This window comes from Balaenoptera ricei, chromosome 6 (genome assembly GCF_028023285.1).
Source record: "Balaenoptera ricei isolate mBalRic1 chromosome 6, mBalRic1.hap2, whole genome shotgun sequence".
Classification (NCBI taxonomy): domain Eukaryota; kingdom Metazoa; phylum Chordata; class Mammalia; order Artiodactyla; family Balaenopteridae; genus Balaenoptera; species Balaenoptera ricei.
In genome coordinates, this window is record NC_082644.1 from 80,097,205 (window position 1) to 80,117,299 (window position 20,095).

The window sequence follows — 20,095 nt, forward strand, 5'->3', positions numbered from 1 at the left end:
AAGCATTTGATAAAAAGACTAAGGTTTTGACTCATAGATTCAATCCATCATCTCAGCAGAAGCCAGGAATAGAGATGGGATTTCTGATCTTTTACATTAAAAAATATAAAACTAAAATATAAATTTAAAAATGGAAAAACCTGACCTTTGGACCATAAAATGGTCTGTCTTGGTGAATATTCCATGTGCATTTGAAAAGAATGTATTTTGTTGTTGCTGGGTTAAGTGTTCTATAAATGTCACTTAGTATAATTAGATTGGTAGTGTTGTTTCGGTCTTCTGTATCTTATTGACTTACTGTTTGTCAGTTAATGAGAGAGGAATATTGATGTCTCCAATTATAGTTGTGGATTTTTCCACTCGCCTTTCATTTTTGCCAGTTTTTACTTTATGTATTTTAAAGCTTTTTTTGTTGAGTATGTATGTGTTTAGGATTGTTACTTTGCCTTGCTAATCCTTTTTTACTTTGTAATATCTCTTACTATTCTTAGTGATATTCCTTTTTCTGAAGTCTATTGTATCTGATATTAATATGGTCACTCTGGCTTTCTTTTTTCTTTCTGTAGAATTCTATTTTCTAATTGTTTAAAATTTTAAATTGAGGTAAAATTCACATAACTTTAACAAAGTGTGCAATTCAATCGAATTTTGTTTTATTCACAATGATGTGTGACCTAATACTAAAACATTTCCATCATCCTAAAGAAAACCTTGCATCTGTTAAGTAATTATTCTCTATTCACCCTCCACTTCACAAGCCCCTAGCATCCACCAGTCTGCTTTATTTTTTTCTGTGGATTTACATATTCTGGATATTTCATATCAGTAGATTTATAAAATATGTAAACTTTTGTGTCTTCTTTCACTTAGCATGATCTTTTTGAGGTTCATCTGTCTTGTAGCATGTGTCAGTATTTCATTCCTGTATATGTATATACACACAGACATATAAATATATAAAATGGAATATTTTATATGGATATAAATATATAAAATGGAATATACACATGTAAAATGTGGCATATATGTGGCATAAATGCCACCTTTTATTTATACATTCATGCATTGATGGACATTTGGATTTTTTTCACCTTTTACCTATAACGAATAGTATTGCTATGGACATTTGTGCATATTTGTTTGCATACTTGTTTTATGCTCTTTTGGATGTATATATGTAAGAGTGTAATTGCAGGGTCATGTGATAATTCTATGTTTAATGTAAAGCTACCAGACTGGAGGAACCACTAAATTGTTCTCCACAGCAGCTGTATAATTTTACATTCCCACTAGCAATGTATGAGTGTTCCAGTTTATCAACATCCTCACCTGCAGTTGTTATTTTCCCTTTTTTGATTATAGCCATCCTAGTGGGTGTAAAGGGATATTGAATTGTGGTTCTGATTTGCAGTTCACTAACAACTGATAATGTTGAGCATCTTTTCAAATGCTTGCTGACCACTTTTTAAAAATCTTCCTTGGTGAAATGTTTTTTCCTGTCCTTTGTCCATATTTCAGTTGGATTGTTTTCCTTTTGTTGTTGAGTTATAAGTTTTTTACTGTGGATAATCACTGTTATCAGATATATGATTTGCTAACATTTTCTTTCATTCTGTGGGTTGCCATTTCCCTTTTTTAAAAAAATATTTATTTATTTTTATTTTGGCTACTCTGGGTCTTTGTTGCGGCACGCGGGATCTTCGTTTCAGCATGTGGGCTCTTAGTTGCGACATACATGTGGGATCTAGTTCCCCAACCAGGGATCAAACCCGGGCCCCCTGCACTGGCAGTGTGGAGTCTTACCCACTGGACCACCAGGAAAGTCCCTGCTATTTCCCTTTCTTGATAATATCCTTTGATGTGTAAAAGTTTTTAATTTTGAAGTCAATTTATTTTTTTTCTTTTGTTGCTTGGTGTCATATTTAAGAATCTATTTCCAAAAAAAAAAAAAAAAAAGAATCTATTTCCAAATTCAAGATCATATAGTTTTCTCCTCCTTTTCTTCTATAATTTCATGCTTTTAGCTCTTATATTTAAGTTGTTGATCCATTTTGAGTTAATTATTGTATACAGTGTGAGGTACAGTACCAAACATTCTTTTCATGTTGAAATATCAACTATGTTATATATCAAATGTCTCTGTGTCATTTGTTAAAGAGACTCTTCTTTCTTCATTGAGTGGACTTGGCACCATTATCAAAAATCATTTGGTCTTAGTTGTATAGATTTATATCTGTACTCTCGGTTCTATTCCATTGGTCAGTGAATATGTCAACATGTCAATATGCCAGTACCACAGTGTTTCAGTTACTGCAGCTTTGTACTAAGTTTTGATATTGGTAGATGTGAATCCTCTGATTTTGTCCTATATCATGATTGCTGTAGTTATTCAGGCACCTGCAATTTCATATGAATTTGTGGATTGGCTTTTCCATTTCTGCAAAAAAAAATGCAATTGGCATTTTGTTTGAGATCACACTGAATTTGTAGATCACTTTGGTTAGTGTTTCCATGTTAAAAATATTAAGTCTCCAAGTCCATTAACACAGGATGTCTTTCCATTCACTCACATCTTTGATATTTTTAGAAATTTGTTGTAATTTTCAGTGTACAAGTTTTTCAGTTCCTTGCTGTATATTTTTCCTAGATAATTTATTCTTTTTGATGCTGTTATAAATGGAATTATTTCCTAAATTTCCATTTTCGTTCATTGCTGGTACATCAAAACAACAGATTTTTATGTTAATCTGGTACCCTGCAACTTTGCTGAATTAATTTTTTAGCATTAGCAGTTTTTGTGGATTCTCTGGGATTTTCTTTATTTAGTATCATGTCATCTGAGAATAGATATAGTTTAATTTCTTTTCAATTTGGAAACCTTTATTACTTTTCCTTAAGTAATTGCTCTGGCTAGAACTTCAGTAAATACGGGATAGCATTAATAAAAGAGAGCGTCCTTGCCTCTTTTCCTGATCTTAGTGGGAAAGCTTTCAGTTTTTCACCACTGAGTATGATATTTAGCTTGGAGGTATTCATAAATGCTCATTACCATGTTGAGGAAGTTCTCCTCTACATGTATATTTTTCTGTGTTTTTATCATGAAATGGTGGTGAATTTTGTCAAATGTTTTTTCTGCCTCAGTTGGGATATCATCCGGGCTTTCATCTTTCACTCTATTAATGTGGTGTTTTATAGTAATTATTTTTTTATGTTGAGTTACCTTTGGTTTCCTAGAATAGATTCTATTTGGTTATGATATAATAACCCTTTTAACAGTCTTTTGGATTTGGTTACTAGTATTTTGTTAAGGATTTTTGCATCTATATTCATAAGTTATATTAGTCTATAACTTTTTTGTGTGCTGTATTTGCTTGGCTTTGTTATCAGGCCTGAGAGACTGGGTTAGGGATGTTCTCTTCCATTTATTTGAAAAAGAAGGTTTTAATTCTTCATTAAATGGTGGTAAACTTTGACACTGAAGCCTTATGACCTTTCTTGGTAGAGTTTTGGTTACTGATTCAGTCTCTTGTTATAAGTCTGTTCAGTGTTTGTTTTTGAGTCAGTTTAGGTAATTCGTGTCTTTCTAGGAATTTGTCTATTTCATCTAGGTTATCCAATTTGTGGGCCTACGATTTTTCATAGTATTCTTTACAGTCCTTTTTATTTCTGTAAATTTGGCTGCAGTGACTTCAATTTGATTTCTGATTTTAGTTAGTTATGTCTTTTCTTTTAGTCTCAGTCTAGCTGAAGGTTTGTCAGTTTTGTTGATTTTGTCAATTGTCAAGTTTTGATTTTGTTAATTCTGTTGTTTTTCTCTTCACTATTTCATTTATCTGCTCTAATCTTTATATTTCTTTACCTTTGCTAGCTTTGTGTTTAGGTCAATCATTTTCTAGCTCCTTGAAGGATAAAGTGAAGTTATTGATTTAAAAATCTGTCTTCTGTTTTAATGTATGCTTTTATAGCAGTAAATTTCCCTCTGAGCACTGATTTCAAAGTATCTCATATTTTTTCATATGATGTCATTTCATTTTCCTTTATCTCAAAGTATTTGTATATTTTCTTCGTATTTCTTCTTTGATCCATTGATTTTTTGAAAGTTTTCTTTAATTTCTGTATATTTGTGAATTTTCCACTTTCCCTTCTGTTGTTGATTTCTAGCTTGGATTGTGGTTGGAGAAGACACTTCATATGATTTCACTCTTTAAAAAAATTTTGACACTTGTTTTGTGGCCTGCCACATGGTCAACCCTAGAAAATGTTCTACATGTACTTAGGAAGAATGTATATTCTGCTGTTGTTGGCTGGATTGCTCTGTGTATGTCTGTTATGTCTAGTTGGTGTATGGTGTTGTTCAAGTTCTATATTTATTGATTGATCCTCTGACTAGATATTCTATTCTTTATTGAAAGTGGGCATAATTGAAGTTTCCAGCTATTAGTGTGGAACTTTCTGTTTCTCCTATTTTGTCATTGTTTTGTTAACATAATTTTGGGACTCTATTTTTTTGGTGTATATATGTTTATAATTGTTCTATCTTCCTAATGAACTATCCCTTTTGTTATGTATGATGACCTTTTTGTCTTTTGTTACAATTTTTTTTTAACGTCTTTGGTAGAAATTAGTATAACCACCTCTGTTGTGATTACTGTTTTCATAGAATATCTTTTTCCATCCTTTCACTGTATTTGGATCTAAAGGGAGTCTCTTGTAGACAGCGTATAGTTGGGTCATATTTTCTCTTATCCATTTTGCCTTTTGATTGGATGGTTCAGTCCATTGACATTTAAAGTAATTACTGATTATGAAAGACGTACTTCTGCCATTTTTCTATTTGTTTTCTGTGTATCTTATACTTTTTGTGTTACATTTTCTCTATTAATACCTTTCTTATTGCTTAATTGATTTTTTTTGGAGTGAATCATTTTGAATCCTTTCTAATTTCTCTGTATATACTTTTATTTCTCTTTATTTTTTTAAGATTTTATTTTTTGATGTGGACCATTTTTTAAAGTCTTTATTGAATTTATTACAATATTGCTTCTGTTTGATGTTTTGGTTTTTTGGCCACGAGGCATGTGGGATCTTAGCTCCCTGACCAGGGATCGAACCCACACCCCCTGCATTTGGAAGGCAAAGTCTTAACCACTGGACAACCAGGGAAATCCCAGTATATGCTTTTAGATATATATTTTTTATGGTTACTATGTCAATTACATTTAACATTCTAGATTTATAAAATTGTGTTTTGGATTGATACCAACTGAACCTCAGTAGCACACAAAAACTCTTTTCTGGGACTTTCCTGGCAGTCCAGTGGTTAAGACTTCACCTTCCAATGCAAGGGGTGCAGGTTTGATCCCTGGTTGGGGAGCTAAGATCTCACATGCCTTGTGGCCAGAAAACCAAAACATAAAACAGAAGCAATATTGTAACAAATTCAGTAAAGACTAAAAAAATGGTCCACATCAAAAAAAAAAACAAAACAGAAAACAAACAAAAATTTAAAAAAAAAAAACTCTTTTCTAGTACAGCTCTGTACTCCCCCCATTAAGGTGGTGTTGTCACAAGTTGCATCTTGTACATTGTGTGCTCAGTAATGTCATTATGTTTATTTTTATATGTTTTTCTTTAAAGTGTACAGGAAATAAAAAGAGTGGTTTTGAACTAAAAATACAATACCTCATTTATTTACCCATGTATTTATCTTTACTGAAGATTTCTTTTCCTTTATATAGCTTTGAGTCACTATCTAGTATTCTTTTCCTTCAACCTAAAAGGACTTGGGCATTTCTTGTTGGGCAAGTATAGTGGTGACACACTCCTTCTGCTGTTGTTTGTCTGGAAATATCTTAATTTTTCTTTCATTATGAAGGACAGTTTTGCCAGACATACAAATCTTGGCTGACTTTCCTTTCAGCATGTTAAATATGACTTTCCATTACCTTTTGACCTTCATGGTTTCTGCTGAGCAGTTAGCTGTTAATTAATTGATGAGTCCTAATATGTGGCAACTTGCTTCTCTTGCTTTCATTTTTCTTACTCTGTCTTTCAACTGTTTGATTATAATATGTTTTGGTGTTGATCTCTTTGAGTGTATGTTACTTTGAGGTCATTGAATTTGGATTTTTTAGATTCATGTCTTTCATCAAATTTGGGGACATTTTTGGCTGTTTTTTCCAAATAGTCTTTCTAGCGCTTTCTCTTTCTTGTCTTCTGCTGGGATTCACATAATGCATATATTGACTCACTTTGTGGTGTCCCACAGGTCCCTTAGGTTGTGTTCACTCTTCTTTATCTTTTTTTTTAATAATTTTGACTGATCTGTCTTCATGTTCACTGATTGTTCTGCTAGCTCAACTCTGCTATTGAAATTCTCTAATGAATTTTTCTTTCAGTTATTTTACTTTTCAGGTCTAGAATTTGTTTGATTTCTTTTTATAATTTCTACCTCTTTATTGATATTTTCCATTTGTTGTGATGTTATTTGCCTGGTTTCCTTTAGCTCTTTCTCAGTGGTTCTTTTTAGCTCTCTGAGCACGTTTAAGACAGTTAATTTAAAGTTTCTGGATTTTTTTTTTTCAGTAAGTCTAATGCCTGTGCTCATTCCTGAACTATTTCTGCTAATTTACTGTGTGCATGGGCCACACTTCATTTCTTTGCATGTGTTATTCTGCTGTTTTAACCAGATAGAGAAATTATGAGAAAATACAGACCTATATATTCATTAACGTAGATTCTAAAATACTTAGCAAATATTACAATCAAATAGTGTGATATTTTTAAAACATAATACACTAAAATACCAAATGCATTTATCCCAGGGCAGCAAAAATGGTTCACCAATCAATGTTATTAAGCACATTTCATTGAATAAAGGATAACAAATGTGTGATTATCTCAATAGAAAAGGAAAAAACATTGACAAAATCCAACAACCTTTCATGATAAAACTCCTAACAAACTGGGAATATAAGGAAGCCCCATCAGTCTAGGAAAAACCTATAGCTAATATCATGTTTAATTTGAAAAAGACTGAATGCTTTCCCTGTAATATCAAATAATAGTGCAGGATGGCCTTTCCTTTTTTTTTTTTTACTACTTCTATTCAAATTCATACTGAAGGTTCTAGCTTCTGCAGTAACTCAAGACAAATAAAGACAGGATGGAAATGAAAAAGTAAAACTATCTTTATTTACAGGTGACATGATCATTTATGCAGGAAGTCCTAAGGAATGTAGAAAAATACCACTAGTAATAGTGAATTTGTCAAGATTGCAGGTTATATCATCAATGTAAATAATAAGCTGTTTCTAAAAATGAAATTAAGAAAAATGTTCCATTCATAATAGCATTAAAAAGAGTTAAATACTTAGGAAAAATTTAACAAAAGAAATACAGGTCATTTATATCTAAAACTACAGAACATTTCTGAAAATAATTGATCATGACCTAAGTAAGTGGAGTGATGTACATAGTTAAGGATTGGAGGACTGACGGTATTAAAATGACAGTTCTCTCAAAACTGTATAGATTTCTCACAACCCCAATCAAAATACCAAATTTTTCTTCTGGAAGTTAACAAGCTTATTATAATGTATATATGGAAATGCAAAGGACATATATTAGCCCAAAAAATTTTGGATAAGAATAACATTGGAGGGTTTCTAATTCTTGATTTCAAGGCTTATTTTATAGCTACTTTATTCAAGAAAGTGTTGTATTGGCATAAGAATAGACATAAAGATAACTGAAGTAGAACAGAATCCAGAAATAAATTCACAATATAATATATGGTTAATATGTATTTTATTTCTTACAAAGGTACCAGTGCAACTAAATGGGGGTAGGATAGTCTTTTCAACAATGGTTCTAAAATAATTAGATTTCCATGTGGGGAAAAAAGTGAACATCAATCTGTACCATATACCATACATGGAATTTAACTTAAAATGGAACATAGACTTAAATGTAAATGCCCAAAGGTGTAAAGTTTCTTTAACAAAAAACATAGGAGAAAATCTTTGAACTCTTGTGGTGGGTAAAGATATCTTGGGATAAAAAAGCACAAACACAGAAGAAAAAAATAAATTACACTTCACAGAAATTAAAAATTTCTGCCTTTTGAAAGACATTGTTAATAATGAAAAAGGTTTACCATCCAAATGGGAAAAATACTTGGAACACATACAATTTACAGAAGACTTTATCCAAAATATAAAAGGAGACCAAGTATCCAATAAGAAATGGGCAAACAGACATATGAAAAGGTGTTCAATTTTATTACTCATCAGGAAGATACAAAACAAAATCTTTTTTTTTTTCCTTCCAAGATTTTTTTTTTTAAACTTTGGGTTTGTTTGTTTATTTATTTATTTATTTATTTATTTATTTATTTATTTATTTTTGCTGTGTTGGGTCTTCGTTTCTGTGCGAGGGCTTTCTCTAGTTGCGGCAAGTGGGGGCCACTCTTCATCGCGGTGCGCAGGCCTCTCACTGTCGTGGCCTCTCTTGTTGCGCAGCACAGGCTCCAGACGCGCAGGCTCAGTAACTGTGGCTCACGGGCCTAGTTGCTCCACAGCATGTGGGATCTTCCCAGACCAGGGCTCGAACCCGTGTCCCCTGCGTCGGCAGGCAGATTCTCAACCACTGCGCCACCAGGGAAGCCCCCAAATCATTTTTTAATGAATGTCATTGTAAAAACTTTCAGAACATTAAAAATTGAAATTGGAGCATTGTAGTTGTTACTTTTTGGAGGTATGCCTGGTGATTGAGGAGCATGAGGGAGGTTTCTGAGTTGCTGGTAATGTTCTGTTCCTGGATCTGGATTTTGGGTGCATGGGTGTGTTTTCTTTTTGAAATTTAGTTTATTTATACTTACAGTTCTGTACTCAGATGTAGTAGGTTATATTTCAGTAATAATGTTTCTCCCAAATGAATAGGATTCAGAGAAGGACAAACACAACCTATGAACCTATGACATGATGTGTAACTATTATGTTTGTGAAATTCTAATTAAAACTAGGGTGAAAATGCCAGTGAGATTGGCAACATTTAAAACGTCTGAAAGCACTAAGTATTAATGAGGAAATGGAGCCATACAAACTCTGATCTACTGCTGATATCATGTAATGCCTTGTAAACACTTGTGAAAACATGTTTGTAGCACTTACTAAGGTGAACATATGAAATTCCACTCTTTGATATATACACCATAGAAAATCTTGCATTTGAGCACCTATGTTCAAGGATTCCTATAGTGGCAAAGTGAATAAAAGCAAAAATCTGTAAACAACACAAATATTTAGCAACAGTGTAATGGACAAATAAGTAGTGGTTTATTCATCAATGTATAGCAGTGAGAATGGGTAAACTATCAATATGGATAAAATTTAAAGAATATTTTGTTGAAGAAGAACATCACAGGAAAATGTATGCAGTGTTATTGGTTTTTTCTAAGTTTAGAAAGGAACAGGTTAAACAATGTATTACTTAGAGAATCAGTCATAGGAGGTTAAAAACAAGTAAATAAATGAAAGTAAATCAATTTTAGGGAATATGATCAAGAAAGGAGCACATAAGATGCTTCTTGGTAAGGGTATAGTACTATTTTGTTTTTTGGCCTGGATGGAAGATTAGGGGTGTCTTTTATTATTATCATTTTCAACTGCATTATATGTGTTTCGTATGCTGTATTTTGCAGAACAGTAAAAAGTAAATTTACTAAAATATCTTTAAAAAGTTAAAAATGAAACTGCAAGCTCCCCAACTACAGAGGCTTTAAATTTTGAGACTTTTGGTTGTTTCTCATAGATGCCCTAGAGGTGGCTTCCCTTGTTTAGTAAGATGTTAAGATACATCTAAGATCTCTTCTTATGCAAAGTCTGTCAACAAGGAAATGATTATAACAGTTCTGCAATTTATATGTAGCCTTGAAATTGTAAAAGCACTTCTTTAAATCTACATTTTACAGATTAACTTTCTAATTCAGGCTGGATTCTTTTCCAGTTAATTCAGATTGAGGGGTGTGTGTGTGTGTGTGTGTGTGTGTGTGTGTGTGTGTGTTGTCAGAATTGTCTTAGAACTTATAATAAAAGTCTGTGTGCTAACTGACAGTGAATTAACTTTTCTTCCAGATTCAAAGATCCACTTCTTTGGGAACATCACAGATTTCACAGAAAAAGTTTCCTCTTTTGGAAATTCCATGTGTTGAAGATGGTAAAATGAAACTACTTTAGGAAATTTTCCTTGTTATAAATATATTATGAAAAAAATTCATTTTGAGACCACATAAAAAATTTCAGGCAATAGCAGATATTTGCATATTATCCAGAAAATTTCACTAAAATTCCTTTAAAACAGTATAATTTGGATGTTCCTTAAAGTTGCTTTTGCAGTGGGATTTTTTTGGTATATAAAAGTTGAACCCCATAATCACAAGGACCACTAGCAAGTTAATCATCTTTATCCTGTTGTGATCTAAGAGACCCCATGAAACTTTGTGTCTAATTTATAATGTGTTACTTAGCTTTTGGAGATCTTCATTATAGTAATTTTTTTTTTTTTACTTTTTACATTTCCTTTTTTGTTATTAAAGGGAAAAAAAATCAAGCCTTAATACCTACATTAACGTAGGAAAACTGGTAAATACTTTGTTGTGAAATATATGCTTTTTTGGCCACATTAGAAAGAAAAATAAATGTATTTTTCTATTTTTAAGACTTTAAAAATTGTAAATGTTAAATAACAGAAATTGCCATGTTGATCCTTAGTTTTCTAGAGAATGTTTTCCTTTCTGTGTAGTGACCAGGGTGGGTGGGGAGGGGGAGGAAATGTTGTTTGTGAGATCATCTACCCTAAAATTCAATTTTATGTTCTTAGGGATATACTTAGATGGTTTTAGTGTCCTTTAAACCTTCTTTTAATGGTTTTACTAGATTTTGGGTCCTTTTAAATAGCATGTTGTAAAAATTTACTATCATATATATATTCCTATATAGTCATACATATGTGAAGTACTGCTTGATCTTGGTTTCTCCATTCAAACTTTAGGACCTGCCTTCTGCTTTTAATATTGTAGAGTTTGTAACTAAGTCCTGTTTTGCTGTCCAGGTAGAGTGAGCATATTAGTGTGTTCCTTTGAGTATTCATCATGTGTGTAATAATTGGCATTGGCATTTGGTATGAAATTTTCTTTAGCAGTTTTTAGAATTGTGATTTTAAAGATGATGTTCATTAAGCTAAAGATTGTATTTTGTAATTTTCCATACATTTTGTCGTTAAGAATGTTATTTTTTCACATGTAATCTCTATATTCTTTTCTATTTATTTTCAACCTTACATTCAATTTTTTGAAATAGTGTTTTAGTGTTCATATTTATTTCAGAAAAATTATTAGAATGTTATTATTAAATCAGTCATTTTGATTATTGACTTAAATGTTCTATGGTATTTAGATTCAGATGAGGAGTTTTTTGATGCCCCATCTAGTCCCTTGGAAGAGCCTCTTCAACCTCCATCTAGAGTTAAAAGTCCTCAACAAAAAAAGCTTCAAAAGCCAGATTGTTCAAAAAATATGACTGAGTATAAAATAAGATTTGAAGTGCCAGAGGTATGCATTGTATGTACTATGGTAAAATTAACATGGCTTATTTAAATGGTCAGTCATTTCTACTATTCACAGCTCATTTATATAGTCTCATTACTAATAGACAGTGTTGTTTTCATCCTATTTAAGTTCAATCCAGATGTTACTTTGTGGTTCTCCCTCCCCTTTCTTTGAAGATTAATTTCCTTAATCAATAATTAAAGGTTTGGCCGCCCTCACCTTTTGAGAGGGGCCACATTCTGCCTGTGGAATGTGTATCTCTCTAAATAAATCCGCTTTCACTTACAAAAGAAGAATTAAGAGTTTAGATATATTGTTGTTATTCAGTATATATTTATTGAAAATAATTTGCACAATGTGTGTTTTGTATATGTGTGTGTATAAAATCTCTCCTAAATTTAAATACGTATCATTTATACCATATGTATACCTCACATATCTATATATAGCCACCATCCACATAAACATTTTTTTTGTTTTAGGTAGTCGTAGTTTCTTTTTTCTTTCTTTTCCAGGTTTTGATTCAGTTCTGTCACCTTGTTGGAGATTGTGAACTACCTGTGGTAGAAATTAATGTCTTGGGATTGGGCACAGACATTGAGCTTAGAACATTTGATTTGAAAGCAAATGCCTTTTTGAAAGAGGTCTGCTTAAAATGCCCAGAATATTTTGGTAAGAATCTCTGTTTTCAAAAACTAAATTAATTAATTTTACTGTTTGATTACCTTCTAGAGATAAATTCTCTAGGTGTTTAGTCAGTACATTTGGTAAAATATTATCAAAGAAATGTGTTAGTCTTCAACTTTCATATTATACTTCAGAATCTAAGGTGTAGACTAGAGAGAAAATGAAGATAATTTTTCTCATTAAGGAAAATGGTTTAATTTTAAGTCTACTTAACTGAATACTAAAATACTGAATAAGTTTCCTATTGATAGTGTAACAATTTACCATAAATTATTAAAGTTCTGTAGATCAGATGTCTGACACAAGTCTCAAGGTGAAAAAATCAAGCTGTCAACAGGACTTCTTTTTTGGAGGCTGTAGGGGAATATCTGTTTTCTTGCTCACTCAGGTATTGGCAGAATTTAGTTTTATATGGTTTAAGTCTGTTTTCTTGCTGCCTATAAGGTGAGGATTGGCCTTAGCTCCTACAGGCCTCTCTAGGTCCTTGCACAAATTTTTTTTTATATCCTAGAACCATTATGGGGTGTTAGATCCTTCTCATGCTGTAATCTCTCTAACCTTTTCTTCTACCTTTTTCTTCCACTCTGAAAAACTAAGGTAATTAGATTTGGTGCATCTGGACAATTGAGGATAATTTCCTCTTAATCTTAACCTTAATCACCTCTGTAATGTTACATTTACCATATGAAATAACATATTTTCAGGTTTAGGGGGATTAGAGCATGGACATCCTTGTGGGAGGGGTGTGTAAATATTCTGCCTACCACAAACAATTTATATTCCAAATTCTAACATATAAATTATATGATATCTTAGAAAATACTTCTGTTTGCTTTGGCAGGCTTTTAGAAGGGTTTTTTTTTTCCCCCCTCCTTTACATTTTGAGGTTTTTCCTTGAAACATAATTCTGAATGGTTCATCAATTCCATCAGAATATTAAGAAAAACTATTCACTTCCAATTGGGATGCTTTTTATTTCTTTTTCTTGCCTAATTGCTTTGGCTAGGACTTCGAATACTATGTTGAATAAAAGTGGCAAAGTCAGCATCCTTCTCTTCCTCCGATCTTAGAGGAAAAGCTTTCAGCTTTTCACTGTTGAGTAGTATATTAGCTGTGGGCTTGTCATAGATGGCCTTTATTATGTTGAGATACAGTCCCTCTGTTCCCACTTTGTAGAAAGCTTTTATATTAAATGGATGTTGAATTTTGTCAGATGTTTTTTCTGCATCTATTGAGATGATCATATGATTTTTATCCTTCATTTTGTTAACGTGGTGTATCATGTTGATTGATTTGTGGATGTTGAAATGCAACATCCTTGGAACAAATTCCACTAGATCTTGGTGTTTGAGCCTTTTAATATAGTATTGAATTTGGTTTGGTAATACTTTGTTGAGGATTTTTGCATCTGTATTCATCAGGAATATTGGCCTGTAATTTTCTTTTCTTGTGGTGTCCTTGTCTGGTTTTGGTATCAGGGTAATGCTGGCCTCGTAAAATGAGTTTGCAAATGTTTCCTCCTCTTCTATTTTTTTTGGGAAGAGTTTCAGAAGGATTGGTTATTAATTCTTTTTAAATGTTTGATAGAATTCACCAGTGAAGCCATCTATTCCTGGATTTTTTTTTTGTTGGGAGGTTTTGATTTGATCTCCTTAGGAGTTATTGCTCTATTCAGACTTCTTATTTGCTCATGATTCTGTCTTGGAAGGTTGTATGTTTCTAGAAATTTATCCATTTCTTCTAGGCTGTCCAATTAACATATAAAAATATCCATGCTAGTCTCTTATGATCCTTTAAATTTCTGTGGTATCATTTGTCACATCTCCTTTTTCATAGCTGATTATATTTATTTGAGCCCTCTCTCTTTTTCATGGTGAATCTAGCTAAAGGTTTGTCAATTTTGTCTTTTCAGAGAATCAGCTCTTTAGTTTCATTGATCTTTTCTGCTGTCTTTTGGTTTCTATTTCATTTATTTCTCCTCTCTTCTTTGTTACTTTTTACTTCTACTATCTTTGGGTTTTGTTCTTTTTTTCGCCTAATTTCTTGACGTGTAAAAAGTAAGGTTGTTTATTTGAGATTTTTCTTGTTTCTTAAAGTAGGCATCCATGATTTTCTCTTTTAGAACTGCTTTTGCTGCATCCTATAAATTTTGGTATGTTGTATTTCTATTTCCATTTGTCTCAAGGTATTTTTAAATTTCTCTTTTGAATTTATTAATTGACCCAATAGTGAAACTGTCACTATTGCAGAAGACATGATATTATACGTACAAAAACTCCAAAAACTCCACCAAAAAAACTGTTGGAACTAATCAACAAATTTGTTAAAGTTGCAGGATACAAAGTCAACATGCTAAAATCTGTTGCATTTTTGTACACTAATAACAAACTATCAGGAAAGAGAAATTAAGAAGACAACGCCATTTACAATTGAATCAAAAAGGACAAAATACCTAGGGATAAATTTAACTGAGGAGGTAAAAGACCTATCCACTGAAAGCTATAAGACATTGGTGAAAGGAATTGAAAAAAACACAAATAAACAGAAAGATATTCTGTGCCTCATGGATTGGAATAATTAATGCTGTTAAAATGTACATCCTACCTAAGGCAATTTACAGATTCCATGCAGTCTCTATGAAAATACCAGTGACATTTTTCAAAGAACTAGAACAAATAACTCTTACATTTGTGTGGAACCATGTGAGACCTGAATAGCCAAAACAATCTTGAGAAAGAACAAAGCTGGAGGCATCATGATCCCTGATTTCTAACTATATTACAAAGCAATAGTAATCAAAACAGTATGGTACTGGCATAAAAACAGACACATCAATTAGTGGAACAGGATAGAGACCCCAGAAATAAGCCCACATATCTGTGATCAATTAATTTATGACAAAGGAGCCAAGAATATACATTGAGGAGAGGATAACTTTTCAATAAATGATGCTGGTAAAACTGGACAGCCACATGCAAAAGAATGAAAATGGGCTACTGTCTTACACCATAAATAAAAATTGACTCTTAATGGATTAAAGATGTGAATGTAAGACCTAAAACCATAAAACTCCTAGAAGAATACATAAGCAGTAAGCTTCCTGACTTTGATCTTGGTGATGATTTTTTTGGTTCTGCTTCCCAAAAGGGAACAAAAGCAAAAATAAACAGATGCGACTACATCAAACTAAAAAGCTTCTGCGCAGCACAGGAAACCATCAACTAAATGAAAAGCCAGTCTATGAAATAGTTATATAATTGCAATTCGTATATCTGATATAAAGTGTTAATATCTAAAATAATATAAAAAACTCATACAACTCAATAGAGAAAAAAAAGAAAAAAATAGAAAGAGGATCTGAATAGGCATTTTTTCCAAACAGACGTACAACTAGCCAACAGGTTCATGAAAAGATGCTCAACTCACTAATCATCAGGGTAATGCAAATCAAAACCACGAGATATAATCTCTACCTGTTAGAATGGCTATTATCAAAAAGACAAGCAATAAAAAGTGTTGGTGAGGATGTGGGAAAAGGGAACCCTTGTGCTTTGTTGATGAGAATGTAAATTGGTGCAAACACTATGGAAAACAGTATTAAAGTTCCTCAAAAAGTTAAAAATAGAATTACCATCTGATCTGGCATTTCCACTTCTGAGTATTTATTTGAAGAAAGCAAAAACACTCACTTGATAAGATATGTGCACCCTCATGTTCATTGCTGCATTATTGACAATAGCCAAGATATGGAAACAACCTAAGTGTCTATTAATGGGTGAATGGATAAAGATGTGCTGTTGGGTTGGCCAAAAAATTCATTCGGGTTTTCCCATAAGAGCTTATGGAAAAACCCAAACGAAGTTTTTGGCCAACCCAATAGATACCATGGAATGCTACTCAGCCATAAAAAGGAATGAAATCTTGCCATTTGTGACAACATGAATGGACCTTGAAGGCATTATGCTAAGTGAAATAAGTCAGAGAAAGATAAATATGGTATGATCTCGCTTATATGTGGAATCTAAAATAAAAACAAAAACAACCAAGGTAGTACAGAGAACAGATTGGTCGTTGCCATAGGTAGGGGGGGGTAGGGCTGCAGAAAATGGGTGAAGGGGGTCCAAAGGCACAAACTTCCAGTTATAAAGTAAGTAAGTCATAGAGATGTAAAGTACAGCATGGTGACTGTAGTTAATAATACTGTTTTGCATATTTGAAAGTTGCTGAAAGAGCAAATCTTAAAAGTACTCATCACAAGAAGAAAAATTTCTAAGTAAGTGTGAGGACAGATGTTAACTAAACTTACTGTGGTGATCATTTCACAATGTATATTAATATGGAATCACGTTGTACACCTGAAACTAATATAATGTTTTGTCATTTATACCTCAATTAAAGCAAAAGACAAACTATTCATTAGTTTAATTTCATTATACTCCTTTTTAGCATAAGAACATTATTATATGTAGGGATGACATTAAAACTATTTTAATAGACTTTATTTTAGAGCAGTTTTTGATTCACTGCCCAGTTGAGCAGATGATAGAGATTTAACATATATCCCCTGCCCCTACACAGGCATAGCCTCTCACATTATAAATATTCTCCACCAGAGTGATACATTTGTTGCAGTTGATGAACCTACATTGACACATTACACCCAAATTCTATAGTTTACTTGGTTCAGCTTGGTGTTGTGCATTCTAAGGGTATTGGACAAATGTATAATGACATGTATCCAATGTTACAATATCGTACACAGTGTTTCACTGCCCTAAAAGCCCTCTGTGATCCATCTGTTCATCCTTTCCTGTCCTCCCTCAGTCCCTGGCAACCACTCATCTTTTTACTTTGTCCATAGTTTTCCCTTCTCCAGAATGTCATATAGTTGGAATTATATAGTATCTAGCTTTTCCAGACTGGCGTCTTTCAGTTACTAATATGTATTTAAGTTATCTCTATGTCTTTTCATGACTTGATAATTCATTTTTTCTTAGCACTTAATAATAGTACACTGTGTGATGTACCACAGTTTATCCATTCAGGTACCAGAGGATGTGTTGGTTGCTTCCAAGTTTTGCCAGTTCTGAGTAAAGGTGCAGTAAACATCCATCTGCAGGTTTTTGTGTGGACATAAGTTTTCAGTTTCTTTGGGTAAATACCAAGGGGCACAATTGTTGAGTCTAATATAAGTGTATGCTTAGTTTTATAAGAAGCTCTCAAACATTCTCCAAAGTGGCTGTACCTTTTAGCATCCTCATCAGTAATGAAGAGAGTTCCTGTTGCTCCACATCCTCACTAGTGTTTGGTGTCAATGGCCTGGATTTTGAGCATTCTAATAAGGTGTGTAGTGTATCTTATTGTTGTTTTAATTTCATTTCCTTGATGATAACGTGTAGAACATCTTTTCATATGTTTATTTGCTATCTGTATATCTTCTTTGGTGAGGTCTCTGTTAAATTCTTTGGCCTATTTTTTAAATTGTATTGTTTGTTTTCTCATTGAATTTAAAGAATTCTTTGTATATTTTGGATAACAGTCCTTTATCGTATGTGTCTTTTGCAAATATTTTCTTCCAGTCTGTGGCTTGTCTTTTCATTCTCTTATAGTCTTTTGCAGAGAAGAATTTTTATTTCTAATGAAGTCCAGTTTATTGATTCTTTCTTTCCTTGATCATGCCTTTGATGTTGTATCCTAAAAAGTCATTGCCAATCCAAGGATTTCTAGATATTCTCCCATATTCTTGAAATTTTATAATTTTGTATTATATATGTAGATGCATGGTCCATTTTGAGTTGATTTTTGTGAAGGGTGGTTTTTTGTGTGTGGATATCCATTTAGTCCATCAACATTTGTCGAAAAGACTGTCTTTCTCCATTGTATTGCTTTTGCTCTTTAGTCCAAGATCAATTGAGTATATTTAGAGAAGTCTATTTCTGGACTCTGTTGTGTTCTATTGATCTGTTTTGTCTGTTCTTTTACCAGTACCACAGTGCCTTGATTACTGTAACTTTATAGCAAGTTCTAAAATCAGGTAGTGTCAGTCCTTCACGTTTGTTCTTCTCCTTTAATATAGATCTTCCTCAACTTTCGATGGTATTATGTCACAGTAAACCATTGTAAGTTGAAAATATTCTAAGTTGAAATGCATTTAATTCCCCTGATTTACTGAACATCATAGCTTAGCCTAACATACTTTAAATATCCTCAGAACACTTATGTTAGCCTACAGTTGAGCAATATCATCTAACACAAAGCCTATTTTATCATGAAGTGATGAATATCTCATATAATTTATTGAATACTGTACTGAAAGTGAAAAACAGTATGGTTGTAAGGGTACAGTGGTTGTAAGTTTATCAGTTTTTTTTACCATCATGATACAAACCATCTTAAGTTGGGGACCGTCTGTATTGTCTTAGGTATTCTGGGTCTTTTGCCTCTCCTTATGAAGTTTAGAATCAATTTGTCAATATACATGAATTGGTTCCTGGAATTTTGATTGGTATTGCATTGAATCTATAGATCGGGTTGAGAATAACTGACATCTTGGCACTGTTGAGTCTTCCTATCCATGAACATGGATCATCTCTCCGTATATTTGGATTCTTGATTTCACTCATTAGACTTTTATACTTTTCCTCATAGAGGTCTTGTACATATTTTATTAGATTTTTTCCCTAAGAATTACATTATTGGGGTGCTAATGTAAATAAAAATTGTGTTTTTAATTTCAAATTCCACTTTGTCCTTTTTTGGTACATAGGAAAGCCGTTGACTTGTATCCTGCAACCTTACTATAATGACTTATAAGTTCGAGTTTTTTTGTTGTTGATTCTTTTAGATTTTGTGCATATGTGATCATGTAATCTGTGAACAGTTTCATGTCTTCCATCCCAGTCTGCATCCTAGTATGTACACCTTTTATTTCTTTTCTTCTCTTATTGTATTTGGTAAAACCTACATTACAATGTGAAAATGGGTGGTAAGAGGGGAAGGACATCCTTACCTTGTTCCTTAGTGTGAAAGCTTTGAGTTTCTCACCATTATGATGTTAGCTATAGGTTGTTTGAAGATACTCTTTATCAAGTTGAGGGAGTTCTCTTTTATTCCTCGTTTACTGAGAGCTTTTTTCATGAGTGGTTGTTGGATATTGTCAGATGCTTTTTCTGCATCAATTTATATGATCATGTGGTTTTTCTTCTTTAGCCTGTGGATGTGATGGATTATGTCAGTTGATTTTTGAATGTTGAACCAGCCTGTTATCTTGGGATAAATCCTACTTGGTCATGGTGCATAATTTTTTCCACACTGTTGGATTTAATTTGCTATTATTTTGTTGAAGATTTTTGCATCTGTGTTAATGAAAATTCCTGTCCTGTAGTTCTCTTCCCTTCTTCCCTTCTTCCTCCTTCTCCCCCTGCTTTTTTTTTTTTTTTTTTTTTTTTGGTCTGTGTGTGTGTGTGTCTGTGGTTTTGGTATTAGGGTAATTCAGGCTTCATAGAATGAGTTAGGAAGTATTTTCTTTCTCTATAGTCTGAAAGAGATTACACAGAATTGGTATAGTATCTTCCTTAAATGTTTGTTAACATTCACTAGTGAACCCATCTGGGCCTGGTGCTTTCTGTTTTGGAAGGGTATTAATTATTGACTTAATTTCTTTAATAGATATTCAGTTTGTTTATTCCTGTGTGAGTTTGACAGAGTATGTCTTTCAAGGAATTGTTCCATTTTATTAGGTTATCAAATTGGTGGGCAGAGTTGTTCATAGTATTTCTTTATTCTTTTCATGTGCATGAT

The 20,095-nt window shown here is 32.7% G+C and overlaps 1 protein-coding gene across 5 annotated transcripts in view; it reads left to right on the plus strand.

Annotated features, from left to right (window-relative positions):
* Positions 1–20,095, plus strand: part of VPS13A (vacuolar protein sorting 13 homolog A) — a 258,210-nt gene that overhangs the window by 98,701 nt on the left and 139,414 nt on the right. For all 5 annotated transcript variants that reach the window (XR_009503701.1, XM_059924955.1, XM_059924956.1 and 2 more), the window contains 3 exons: positions 10,137–10,218; positions 11,457–11,611; positions 12,124–12,280. Coding sequence is in view for 4 of the 5 variants with exons in the window: in XM_059924955.1 (XP_059780938.1) it covers positions 10,137–10,218; positions 11,457–11,611; positions 12,124–12,280 (394 nt within the window). In the remaining variant the exon portion in view is untranslated. The remainder of the gene's footprint in view (positions 1–10,136; positions 10,219–11,456; positions 11,612–12,123; positions 12,281–20,095) is intronic.